This window comes from Erinaceus europaeus, chromosome 17 (assembly GCF_950295315.1).
Source record: "Erinaceus europaeus chromosome 17, mEriEur2.1, whole genome shotgun sequence".
NCBI lineage: Eukaryota > Metazoa > Chordata > Mammalia > Eulipotyphla > Erinaceidae > Erinaceus > Erinaceus europaeus.
Genome location: NC_080178.1, coordinates 4,153,271 through 4,164,637, shown reverse-complemented (window position 1 = coordinate 4,164,637; position 11,367 = coordinate 4,153,271). Strand labels below are relative to the sequence as shown.

The 11,367-nt window shown below is 49.1% G+C and overlaps 1 protein-coding gene across 1 annotated transcript; it reads left to right on the top strand.

Annotated features, from left to right (window-relative positions):
• Nucleotides 1-441: 441 nt before the first annotated feature.
• SPDYC (speedy/RINGO cell cycle regulator family member C) lies at nucleotides 442-5,961 on the top strand. The gene is made up of 8 exons (XM_016186203.2): nucleotides 442-882; nucleotides 1,079-1,153; nucleotides 1,988-2,177; nucleotides 2,400-2,458; nucleotides 4,891-4,976; nucleotides 5,075-5,246; nucleotides 5,323-5,662; nucleotides 5,783-5,961. Exons 2-8 carry the CDS (start codon nucleotides 1,142-1,144, stop codon nucleotides 5,809-5,811), a joined length of 888 nt encoding a protein of 295 aa, XP_016041689.2. The 5' UTR covers nucleotides 442-882; nucleotides 1,079-1,141; the 3' UTR covers nucleotides 5,812-5,961.
• Nucleotides 5,962-11,367: the final 5,406 nt, after the last annotated feature.

Genomic DNA, 11,367 nt, shown 5'->3' with positions numbered 1-11,367 from the left:
GAAGCAACTCCCCTGCAGGTGGGGAGCCGGGGTTCGAACCGGGATCCTTATGCCGGTCCTTGCGCTTTGCGCCACCTGCGCTTAACCTGCTGCGCTACAGCCCGACTCCTGGAATCATGGTTTAACGAGTATAGAGATACTATTTTAGGGGCCAGGTGGTGGTGCACCTGGTAGAGTGCACATGTTACAAAGCACAAGGACCTAGGTTCGAGCCCCTGGTTCCCATCTTCAGAGGAAAAGCTTTGCAAGTGGTAAAGCAGGGCTGCAAGTGTCTCTCTGTCTCTCTTCCTTCCTATCTCCCCTCTCCCTCTCGATTTCTGACTGTCTCTATACAATAAACAAAGACAATAATAAAAGTTAAAAAACAGAGAGAGAAAGACAGTTTTACAAGGTAAAAAGTCTGCAAGGTGGTAGTGCTAGTGATCAGATAGCAAAATGTCCCAGGAGGTGGTTCTCTCTCCCCTCCATTCTCAATAATATATCAACAAAAGTTCCTGGCTCCCAGGTTTGGAGATCCTGGCACCTGAAATACAAGAGGTAAAGGCAGGCCAGCTGCACCCAGGCCTGGAAGGCATCAGGGCACCGTCTTTAGAATACAAGCCTGATCAGCAATTTGTTTGCCTTTGTATGTTAACTCTCTTTTCAGCCACCAGGTTCCAGATGACAGCAGGATGCCGACCAGACTTCCCTGGACAGACAACCCCACCAATGTGTCCTGGAGCTCCGCTTCCCCAGAGCCCTTCCCAACTAGGGAAAGAGAGAGACAGGCTGGGAGTACGGATCGACCTGTCAACACCCATGTTCATCAGGGAAGAAATTACAGAAGCCAGACCTTCCACCTTCTGCATCCACAATGACCTTGGGTCCATACTCCCAGAGAGGGTTAAAGAATAGGGAAGCTATCAGGGGAGAGGATGGGATATGGAGTTCTGGTGGTGGGAATTGTGTGGAGTTGTACCCCTCTTATCCTATGGTTTAGTCAGTGTTTCCTTTTTATAAATAAAAAAAATACAAGCCCGGGAAATAAAGTGGGTAAGTTATCATATTTTATTTTATTTTATTTTATTTTTTACCAGAGCACTGCTCAGCTCTGTCTTATGATGGTGCAGGGGATTGAACCTGGGACTTTGAAGCCTCAGGCATGAGAGTCAAGGTGGGTAAGTTATAATTTACTGGTTCCCTTGTGAAGCCACAGCTGGGAGGCGAGATGGAGGAAGACCTAGGTGAGAGGTGATGGAGCGAAGCCACGCCCCCCGGCCCACGGAGAGTTATGATTGGTGAGGGCCCACGGTGGGCGGGGCAGGGCTGGAGTGTATAAAGGCTCTCACCTGCAGGCAGGTCTCTAAGTTGTAGGTAATCCCCAAGCACAGGTAGGGCTTCCTCGTTGGGGGTGAGGTTTGGGGGGGTAGGCTGGGCTGTTGGGAGTCTAGCTGGGCACCCCAAAGTGGTCCGGAGGGTGGAGTGGCATCTTCGGCTGTACCCCTTAGCTGGGGTGTGTCATTCTACATGCGTCCCCACCTCAGCTTACTCTAAACTTAGCTTTTTTTTTTTTTTTTTTTTTGGTTCAAATAGCATTTTTTTCTCTGGGCCTCAGCTTCCCGTCTGACATAAGGGACTGGTGGTCCTTAACGTTTGCTGCTTTGCTGTGGGTGTGGGGGTAGTAGACAGCTGAACCCTGGGGGTTCAGTGCGGTGGCTTATTCCTTGTTTGCTGTGGGAGCCCTCCCCCCACCCCGTGCCCCAATCCAGGCACTTGGGGAGTTCTTGGAGTGCCTGTGATCACTGTGGTTCATCCACCCCCCTGGCCGCCTGGCCTGCTGTGCTAGATAGAATGTCCAGGAAATGTTTCCCCTCTGTTCCCCCATTCCACACTCCAGTTTCTTCTTGTCGTAGGTCCCCAAATCTGAAGGTTCACCAACTCCTTAGACATTTTTTTGGGGTGGGGGCCAATGGGTAGGTGCTGAGTCCTGGAACTGCTTTCTCTGCAGGTCACCCTACCCCACCCTGTCCCCCCTCCCACCCCCACCTCTGGTGAGATGAGTGGCACCCAAGACCCTGCCATGGTCCCTGTGGTGGCCACTCAGGGGGAGCTGGGGGACTGGAACCACCCAGGTGGGGGCAGCCCGGGTCCCCTTTCCCTCCAGCACCAGGAGCTCCAGGCCTTCCTCAGCCTTCTGGGTGAGTTCACTGGGGAGCTGGCTGGAGGGGGAAGGCCGGTGATAGCTGTGGCCTCTGCAGGCCTCTGGGATCAGCCATCCTGATCCACCCAGAGGACCCAGTGTTGTGGGTGGCATGTTAGGAAGCGGGCTCAGTGGAGGCCTTTGGAGCCTCTGATGCCCTCTTCTCTTGGGCAGAGGCAGGTGGGAGCCCCGGTCAATAGTTTCTCCTCTCTGTCTCCAGAGCACAAGCTTTTCCAGGAATTCCTCTCCAATGACCCCTGTTTCCAGATTTCTGACAAGGTGAGGGACATATGGGGGGAGGAGGACAGGCTGGGGGTGTCCCCTGGGTAGGGTTGAATTCATGGCTGCTAAGTTCTGTGAATTGACTGGGTCCCCATGCCTAGTGGAAGGGGCGCCTCTAGATACCCCAAAATCTGACCATGCCAAGTCCTCACCATTTATCATGTTTTTGTTTTGCTTTTGTTTTTGGTCATCACTGGGTTTCACTGCTTCAAACTGACTTTTTTTTTCTCAGACAGATAGAACAGCACCCAAATCTCCTTCAGTGTAGTGGGGGCCAGACTCGAACCTGGGCTACACCCATGGCAAGACAACACACCGTCCAAGTGGGCGATTTTGCCAGATCCTATCCTGTTTCACTTTTTTGTTGTTAAATATTTATTTATTTCCTTTTCGTTGCCCTTGTTTTTGTCGTTGTTATAGTTATTATTGTTATTGATGTTGTCATTGTTGGACAGGACAGAGAGAAACTTTTTTCCTTTTTGTTGCCCTTGTTTTATTGTTGTAGTTATTATTGTTGTTGTTGTTGGATAGGACAGAGAGAAATGGAGAGAGGAGGGGAAGACAGAGAGGGGGAGAGAAAGAGAGACACCTACAGACCTGCTTCACCGCTTGTGAAGCGACTCCCCTGCAGGTGGGGAGCTGGGGGATCGAACCGAGATCCTAACACTGGTCCTTGAGCTTTGCACCACATGCGCTTAAGCCGCTGTGCTACCGCCTGACTCCCCCTGTTTCACTTTTTTTTTAATACTCTTTTTTTTTTTTACCAGACCACTACTCAGCTCTGGCTTATGGTGGTACGGGGGATTGAACCTGGAACTTGACAAAGCCTCAGGCATGAGAGTCTGTTTGCATTACCATTACGCTATCTACCGCCACCCCTGTTTCACTTTTTTAAAAAATATTTATTTATTTATTTATTCCCTTTTGTTGCCCTTGTTTCATTGTTGTGGTTATTATTATTGTTGTCGTCGTTGTTGGATAGGACAGAGAGAAATGGAGAGAGGAGGGGAAGACAGAGAGGGGGATTGAAAGATAGACACCTGCAGACCTGCTTCACCGCCTGTGAAGTGACTCTTCTGCAGGTGGGGAGCCAGGGCTCAAACCGGGATCCTTACTCCGGTCCTTTCGCTTTGCACCACCTGCGCTTAACCCCTGTGCTACAGCCTGACTCCCCTGTTTCACTTTTTTTTTTAAAAAAAATTTAGATAGATTTTAAAATTTATTTATGAGAGAGATAAGAATAGAGAGAACCAGATATCACTCTGGCAGGGATCAAACTCAGAACTTCATGCTTGAAAGTCTAATGCTTTACCCACTAGGCCACCTCTCCAGCCTGTTTTGTTTATTCTAATTTAATAAAATAATGGGGGGGCGGGAGGTAGCTTAGCCGGTTAAGCGCACGTGGTGCAAAGTGCAAGGACCATCTTAAGGATCTCAGTTTGAGCCACCTGCAGGGGTCTCAACTTCACAAGTGGTGAAGCAGGTCTGCAGGTGTCTTTCTCTCCCCCTCTCTGTCTTCCCCTCCTCTCTCCATTTCTCTGTCCTAGCCAACAACAATGACAGTGATGACAACAACAATAATAACAATAATGATAAACAAGGGCAACAAAAAGGAAACAAAAAGCCTCCAGGAGCAGTGAATTAGTGGTGCAGGCACTGAGCCCCAGTGATAACGCCAGAGGCAAACAAACAAACAAACATTTTTTTCCTGTTGCTAGGGTCTTCACTGGGGCTTTGTGCCTGTAAGATTCCTGGTAGAATCTTTACTTATTTCTTTTAGACAGTGGGTGAGAGACAGAGTGGGAGAGAGAATGTGGGAATGACCTCAGACCACCACTTCACCACTCATGAAGCCTCCCACCCCTCCCCTGGGTGCTCTGATTTGGCCAGGGGCTTGAACCCAGGTCTTTGCACTTGAAAAAGTGTACACTCTACAGAGTGAGCTGTTACCTGGGCCCTTTCTCTTTGTTCTGCTGGTCTGTTTCCATCACACACAGGGGTGAATGCTTGTCTTTTCTGACTTGCTCCATGTAATTCCCTTGAGTTAATTTGTTGCTTGTACACCAGAGCACTGCTCAGCTTGGGCTTATGGTGGTATATGCTGGTGTGGGGGGTTGAAACTGTGATCCCAGAGCCTCAGGCAAGAGGGTCTGTTTGCACAGCCATTATGCTATCTCCCCCCTGCCGTTTGCTAAGAGTGCCACTGTGTCTGTGTAATGGAATAGCATCCTGGGCACAGGTGAACCAATTCTTTTCTTTTTCGAGCCTTATTTATTTACTAAAGGAGGTGGGCTGAGGAGAGAACCAGTGCATCCCTCTAGAACATGCCATGCTGGGGATGGAACTCAGGACCCCATGCTTGAGGGCCCCAGGCTTTCTCTGCTATCTGGGTGCCAGAGGGCCAGGCTCTGACTGCTCTCTGTCCGCAGTACCTCCTGGCCATGGCACTGGTCTACTTCTGGCGCGCCAAGCTGCAGCTCAGCGAGTATACCCTTGGCAACCTGTTCCTGGCCTTGTGAGTGGGTTGGGGGTGGAGGGGCGCTTGGGGGGTTGGCCTGGGCCCTGGCGGGGCAGTCTCGCAGACCTCTGCTTCCCGCCTCCCCCGCTGGGCAGGTACCTGGCAAATGACATGGAGGAGGACCTGGAGGACCCCAAGTGTGTGATCTTCTCTTGGGCACTGGGTACAGACTGGCTGCCGCGTGTGGGGGTCTTTTTGCGCCAGAGGGAGGAACTATGGGCGAGGATGGACTTCCGTGCCGTGGTCAGCCGCCAGTGCTGTGAGGAGGTGAGGCGGGGGGACCCTGGGGTCCGGGCTGGGCCGGCCTCCACACCTGCCTCACCAGCCTGGCCTCTCTCTCCAGGTCATGGGCAGACAGCCGTCCCACTGGGCCTGGACTCGTATACGACGCCCCCACCATGGCGGGGCCCAGAGGGGCTGGTCCAAGGTTCAGACCCCCCTCCCGAGGGGCCCTGGGCTCTCGCCACCCCACTGTGCCCTCTGCAGGATGCCCCCGTGCTCCAGCCACAGCTGGCACCAGGCCCACCCTTTGCCTGCCTGGTCCAAGCGCCTGTCTCCTGAGCCCACGTGGCCCAGCCCTCCCTCGCCGGCCTTGCTCTCAGCGACTGAAGAGCGGGGTGATGGCTTGGTGCTCATCCTGCCCCCCCAGCTGTGTCTGGAGCCGGGCACCTACACCCTGTATGGTGAGTGTGGGCTGGGCTGGGCGTGGGGGCCTGGGGAGGGGCCAGAGGTGAAGCTCCCCAGTGCAGAACAGGGGCTGGGCAGGCACGTCCACTCTGAGCCCCTCTCTCTCGTCCCCCCAGTCCTCCCAGAGCAGCATCCCAGGCCCTGACACTTGGGTGAAGAGAACGCCTGCCCACCCAGTGCTTCCCACCATGGCCCTCTGGCCTCCTGTCTTACTGGTCTTGGGCTGGCTGTGCTCCCATGCCCTCTGTCCCCTGCTCCCTGCTTGTCCCCACATGGTCCCTGGCCTCATCCAATAAACTGTGTCCACAGGGCATCAGCTGTGCATTGGCCTGGTTTCTTGACCCAGGGTGGGGGTAAGAAGGAGGTTGCGGGGAGGGGCTCTACCAAGGTTTATCTCTTTTGTTTGTTTGTTTTACCAGAGCACTGCTCAGCTCTAGTTTATGGTAGTGCTGGAGTTGAACCTGGGACCTTGGGTGCCTCAGGCATGAAAGACTCTTTGCATAACTATTATACTGTCTCCCCAGCCCTTTTTATTTATTTCTTTTCTGTAAAAGATTTTTAAAGAATTTTTATTTATTTACTTATTCCCTTTTGGTGCCCTTGTTGTTTTATTGTTGTAGTTATTGTTGTATAGGACAGAGAGAAATGGAGAGAGGAGGGTGATAGAGGGGGAGAGAAAGACAGACACCTGCAGACCTGCCTCACCGTCTGTGAAGCCGGAGGCTTCAAGCTGGATCTTTAAGCTGGTCCTTGCTCTTTGCGCCATGCACCCTTAAGCCGCTGCGCTACCGCCCGGCTCCCTATTTATTTTCTTAATATTTACTTAGGGGTCAGGAGGTGGCTCTCGGTGTGTGAGGTTCTGGCATCACATGGAGCATCTTGGACAGCAAGCACCAGGGGGCGCTCTATGGATGGTGGGGCTTGGGCTCTGTCACTAAGTCTCATCTCTTTGTGTCACAGTCTCTAAATAGGGCAGGGGAGATAGCACAGTGGTTATGTAAACAGACTCTAATGCCTGAGTCTCTGAGATCACAGGTTCAATCCCCAGCACCATCATGAATCAGGGTTCTGGTAAAAAACAATCAAATGCCCAGTATCTAAGTAAAAAGAAGAAAAGAAAAGAAAAAAAGATGGGGTGGTCTGGTAGGTGGTGTAGTGATAAAGCTTTGGACTCTCAAGCACGAGGTCCCGAGTTCGACCCCCAGCAGCACATGTGCCAAAGTGATGTCTGGTTCTTTCTCTCTCCTCCTATCTTTCTCATAAATAAATAAAATCTTAAAACAAAAAAAAAAGATTGGGCCTGGGAGGACATGACAACCTGATTGTGCACGTTTGAGCCCCCTGAGCTCATTCCCTGGTGCTGCAATAAAAAGTAATAACGGTGCTGCGCTGCAGTGTACCCAGGAGAGCATCCAGAGATCCGGGTTCAAGCCCCCAGTCTCCACCAGCAGGTAGGTAGCATCACAGAAGAGGGAGTGGCGCTGCAGGTGTCTCTTCTCCCCCCCACTCCCCATTTTCTCTCAGCAAACTTTGGAAATCATCCAACAAGCAACTGATATCAGACATCTATACAGAATTGATACAGATCTACAAAATAAGGAAAATAACCCAATAAAAACATGGGCCAAAGAACTAAACACAGTTGTTTTTTTTTTTTTTTTAAGGAGACATTAAAAAAACCATAGGATAAGAGGGGTACAACTCCACACAGTTCCCACCACCAGATCTCTGTATCCCTTCCCCTCCCCTGATAGCTTTCCTATTCTTTATCCCTCTGGGAGCATGGACCCAAGGTCATTGTGGGTTGCAGAAGGTGGAGGGTCTGGCTTCTGTAATTGCTTCCCCGCTGAACGTGGACGTTGACAGGTCGATCCATACTCCCAGTCTGCCTCTCTCTTTCCCTAGTAGGGTGGGTCTCTGGGGAAGTGCAGCTCCAGGGCACATTGGTGGGGTCCTCTGTCCAGGGAAGTCTGGTCGGCATCCTGCTGGCATCTGGAACCTGGTGGCTGAGAAGAGAGTTAACATACAAAGCCAAACAAATTGTTGAACAATTATGGGCCTAAAGGCTGGAATAGAACAGATGAAGTCTTGGGGGGGACTCACTGCAGACTATTGTGTACTTTTGCTTTCAGGTATATATTTTGCCCTAGTTTATGGATACGTGTGAACATATGCTCTATCTCAGGGTACCTGGACTATATCTAGGTTTTGGGACTTTGTTAGGAAGTGAACCACCTGGAATGGGATTAGAGAATCCTATGAAAAGAAAGGTCTCACCCGAGTAATGAAGCTTCTTCTTCTAGCATTTGCCCTTCTTCCGTAGCCAGTCAACAGCGTCAGGTTGAGCCTGATGTAAAGTTTCGAGACCTCCTTTGAATCTGGAGAGGTGGCAGTCGTTGACTGTGTGGGTCATAGTCTGTCTGGAGCCGCAGGGGCAGTTCGGGTCGTCTCTGGCTCCCCAGCGATGGAACATAGCGGCGCACCGGCCATGGCCTGTTCGATAGCGATTGAGGAGGACCCAATCATAACGTGCTAGGTCAAAGCCGGGTTGACGCTTGCAGGGGTCTGTGATGAGGTGTTTGTTCTTTACCTCAGCTGACTGCCAACTCTGTTTCCAAGAGTCTGGAACAGAGAATTTCAGTGTAGGCGTAGGGGACCAGATTGGATGACGAGACGTCAAGCATTGGACAGGGTGGGCGAAGATATCCGCGTATATTGGCAGGTCCGGTTGAGCGTAGACGTGGGCAATGAACTTAGATGATGCCGCATCCCGACGAATATCTGGCGGGGCGATGTTGCTAAGAACTGGCAGCCATGGAACCGGGGTGGAACGGATGGTTCCAGAAATTATCCTCATGGAGGAATATAATTTGGAATCGACCAAGTGGACATGGGGGCTACGGAGCCATCCTGGGGCACAGTATTCTGCAGTGGAATAGCATAATGCCAGAGAGGATGATCATAGTGTGGAAGTGCTCGTGCCCCATGAGGAGCTGGCCAGTCTTGCAATGATGTGATTCCTCGCGCCCACCTTTGCTGCAGTTTTTATGAGATGTTCGTGTAATGAAGCTGAAGTGTTGTCATTCCACACCTGAAGTCTCTGGACACAGTCTGAAGTGAAGCATGCTGAGGTGGCACTCGTTGCGTTGATTAGGTTGTGATTGGCAGATGTAATATTATTTGATATGAATTGAGAGAAGCATGCAGGAAAGAGCACCCCACCCTAAGGTTCCAGCACTGGGGTAAGTATAGGCTCTATAGTGGAAATGTGAGGTTCCTGCTGTCTTAGGGTTCAAGAAGACAATGGATAGTTATTGTTATCATCACATTATTTGGTAATTGGGTTAACTTTGAAATGTCCCTATGTTAGTATTTGCTGTACAAAACCCAGCATCTTGTTTTTCTTTTTTTCTTTTTATTATTATTGGGGAATTAATGTTTTACACTCAACAGTAAGTACAATAGTTTGTACATGCATAACATTCTCCAGTTCCCCATATAACAATACAACCCCCACTAGGTCCTCTGTCATCCTTCTTGGACCTGTATTCTCCCCACCCACCCACCCCCACCCCAGAGTCTTTTACTTTGGTGCAATATGCCAATTCCAGTTCAGGTTCTACTTGTGTTTTCTTTTCTGATCTTGTTTTTCAACTACTGCCCAAGAGTGAGATCATCCCATATTCATCCTTCTGTTTCTGACTTATTTCACTTAACATGAATTTTTCAAGGTCCATCCAAGATCGGCTGAAAATGGTGAAGTCACCATTTTTTACAGCTGAGTAGTTTTCCATTGTGTATATAGACCACAAGTTGCTCAGCCACTCATCTGTTGTTGGACACCTGGGTTGCTTCCAGGTTTTGGCTATTACAAATTGTGCTGCCAAGAACATATGTGTACACAGATCTTTTTGGATGGATATGTTGGGTTCCTTAGAATCTATCCCCAGGAGAGGAATTGCAGGATCATAAGGTAGGTCCATTTCTAGCCTTCGGAGAGTTCTCCAGACTGTTTTCCACAGAGGCTGGACCAATTGACATTCCCACCAGCAGTGCAGGAGGGTTCCTTTGACCCCGCACCCTCTCCAGCATTTGCTGCAGTTACCTTTTCTGATGTATGACATTGTGAGTGAAGTGGTATCTTGTTGTTGTCTTGATTTGCATTTCTCTGACAGTCAGAGACTTGGAGCATTTTTTTCATGTGTTTCTCAGCCTTTTGGATCTCTTCTGTGGTGAATATTCTGTCCATGTCCTCTCCCCATTTTTGGATGGGGTTATTTGTTGCCTTGTTGAGTCTGGCAAGCTCTTTATATATGTTGGTTATTAAATTCTTGTCTGATGTATGGCATGTAAAGATCTTCTCCCATTCTGTGAGGGGTCTCTTGGTTTGGGTAGTGGTTTCTTTTGCTGTGAAGAAGCTTTTTAATTTGATGTAGTCCCATAGGTTTATACTTGCCTTAGTCTTTCTTGTAATTGGATTCGTTTCATTGAAGATGTCTTTAAAATATGTGGGGAAAAGAGTTCTGCCAATATTTTCCTCTAAGTATCTGATAGTTTCTGGTCTAACATCCAAGTCCTTGATCCACTTGGAATTTACTTTTGTATTTGGTGAAATACATTGGTTCAGTTTCATTCTTCTGCATGTTTCAACCCATTGTTTCCAACACCATTTGTTGAAGAGACTCTGCTTTCCCCATTTAATTGTCTGGGCCCCTTTGTCAAAGATTAGATGTCCATAGGTGTGGGGGTTCTAGCATCTTGTATATAGCTGTGCCACCGGTTGCTTCTGTTCTCCCTGGTCTAGGCTTTTGAGGGAGTCAACATATCAAAGACTCAGCCTATGTATTAAAAAGACTCAGTCTAAACACACAGTCTTTTAAAAAATATTTATTTGTTCCCTTTTGTTGCCCTTGTTGTCTTATTGTTGTATTTATTATTGTTGTTATTGATGTCGTCATTGTTGGATAGGACAGAGAGAAATGGAGGGAGGAGGGCAAGACAGAGAGCGGGAGAGAAAGATAAGACACCTGTCGACCTGCTTCACTGCCTGTGAAGCGACTCCCCTGCAGATAGGGAGCCAGGGGCTCGAACCAGGATCCTTGTATTGGTCCTTGTGCTTTACGCCACGTGTGCTTAACCCACTGCGCTACTGCCCAACTCCCTAAAATATTTAAAAGTGAAGAAACCTATGCATACTAAGCATTAAGTTAGGTGTTTACATTGAAAAGAAAGCAGTAGGGACTACAACAAACAAAAAACCCTTCTGATTAACAAAGGAAGCCTCAATCAAATGAAAAGCCAATCCATGAAATGAGAGAAAAGGTTTTTTTAAAAAAATATTTACTTATTTCCCCTTTTGTTGCCCTTGTTGTTTTTATTATTGTAGTTATTGTTGTTGTTGTTATTGATGTCATTGGTGGATAAGACAGAGAAATGGAGAGAGGAGGAGAAGACAGAGAGGGAGAGAGAGAGACAGACACCTGCAGACCTGCTTCACCGCCTGTGAAGCGACTTCCCTACAGGTGGGGAGCCAGGGGCTCGAACCAGGATCCTTACTCTGGTCCTTGCGTTTTGCACCATGTGTGCTTAACCCGCTGCGCTACCGCCCGACTCCCTAGAGAAAAAAGGTTTTTAGAACACATATTGAATAATGGGTTGAAATCTAAAACATATAAAACATTGAACTCATGTAACTCAGTAG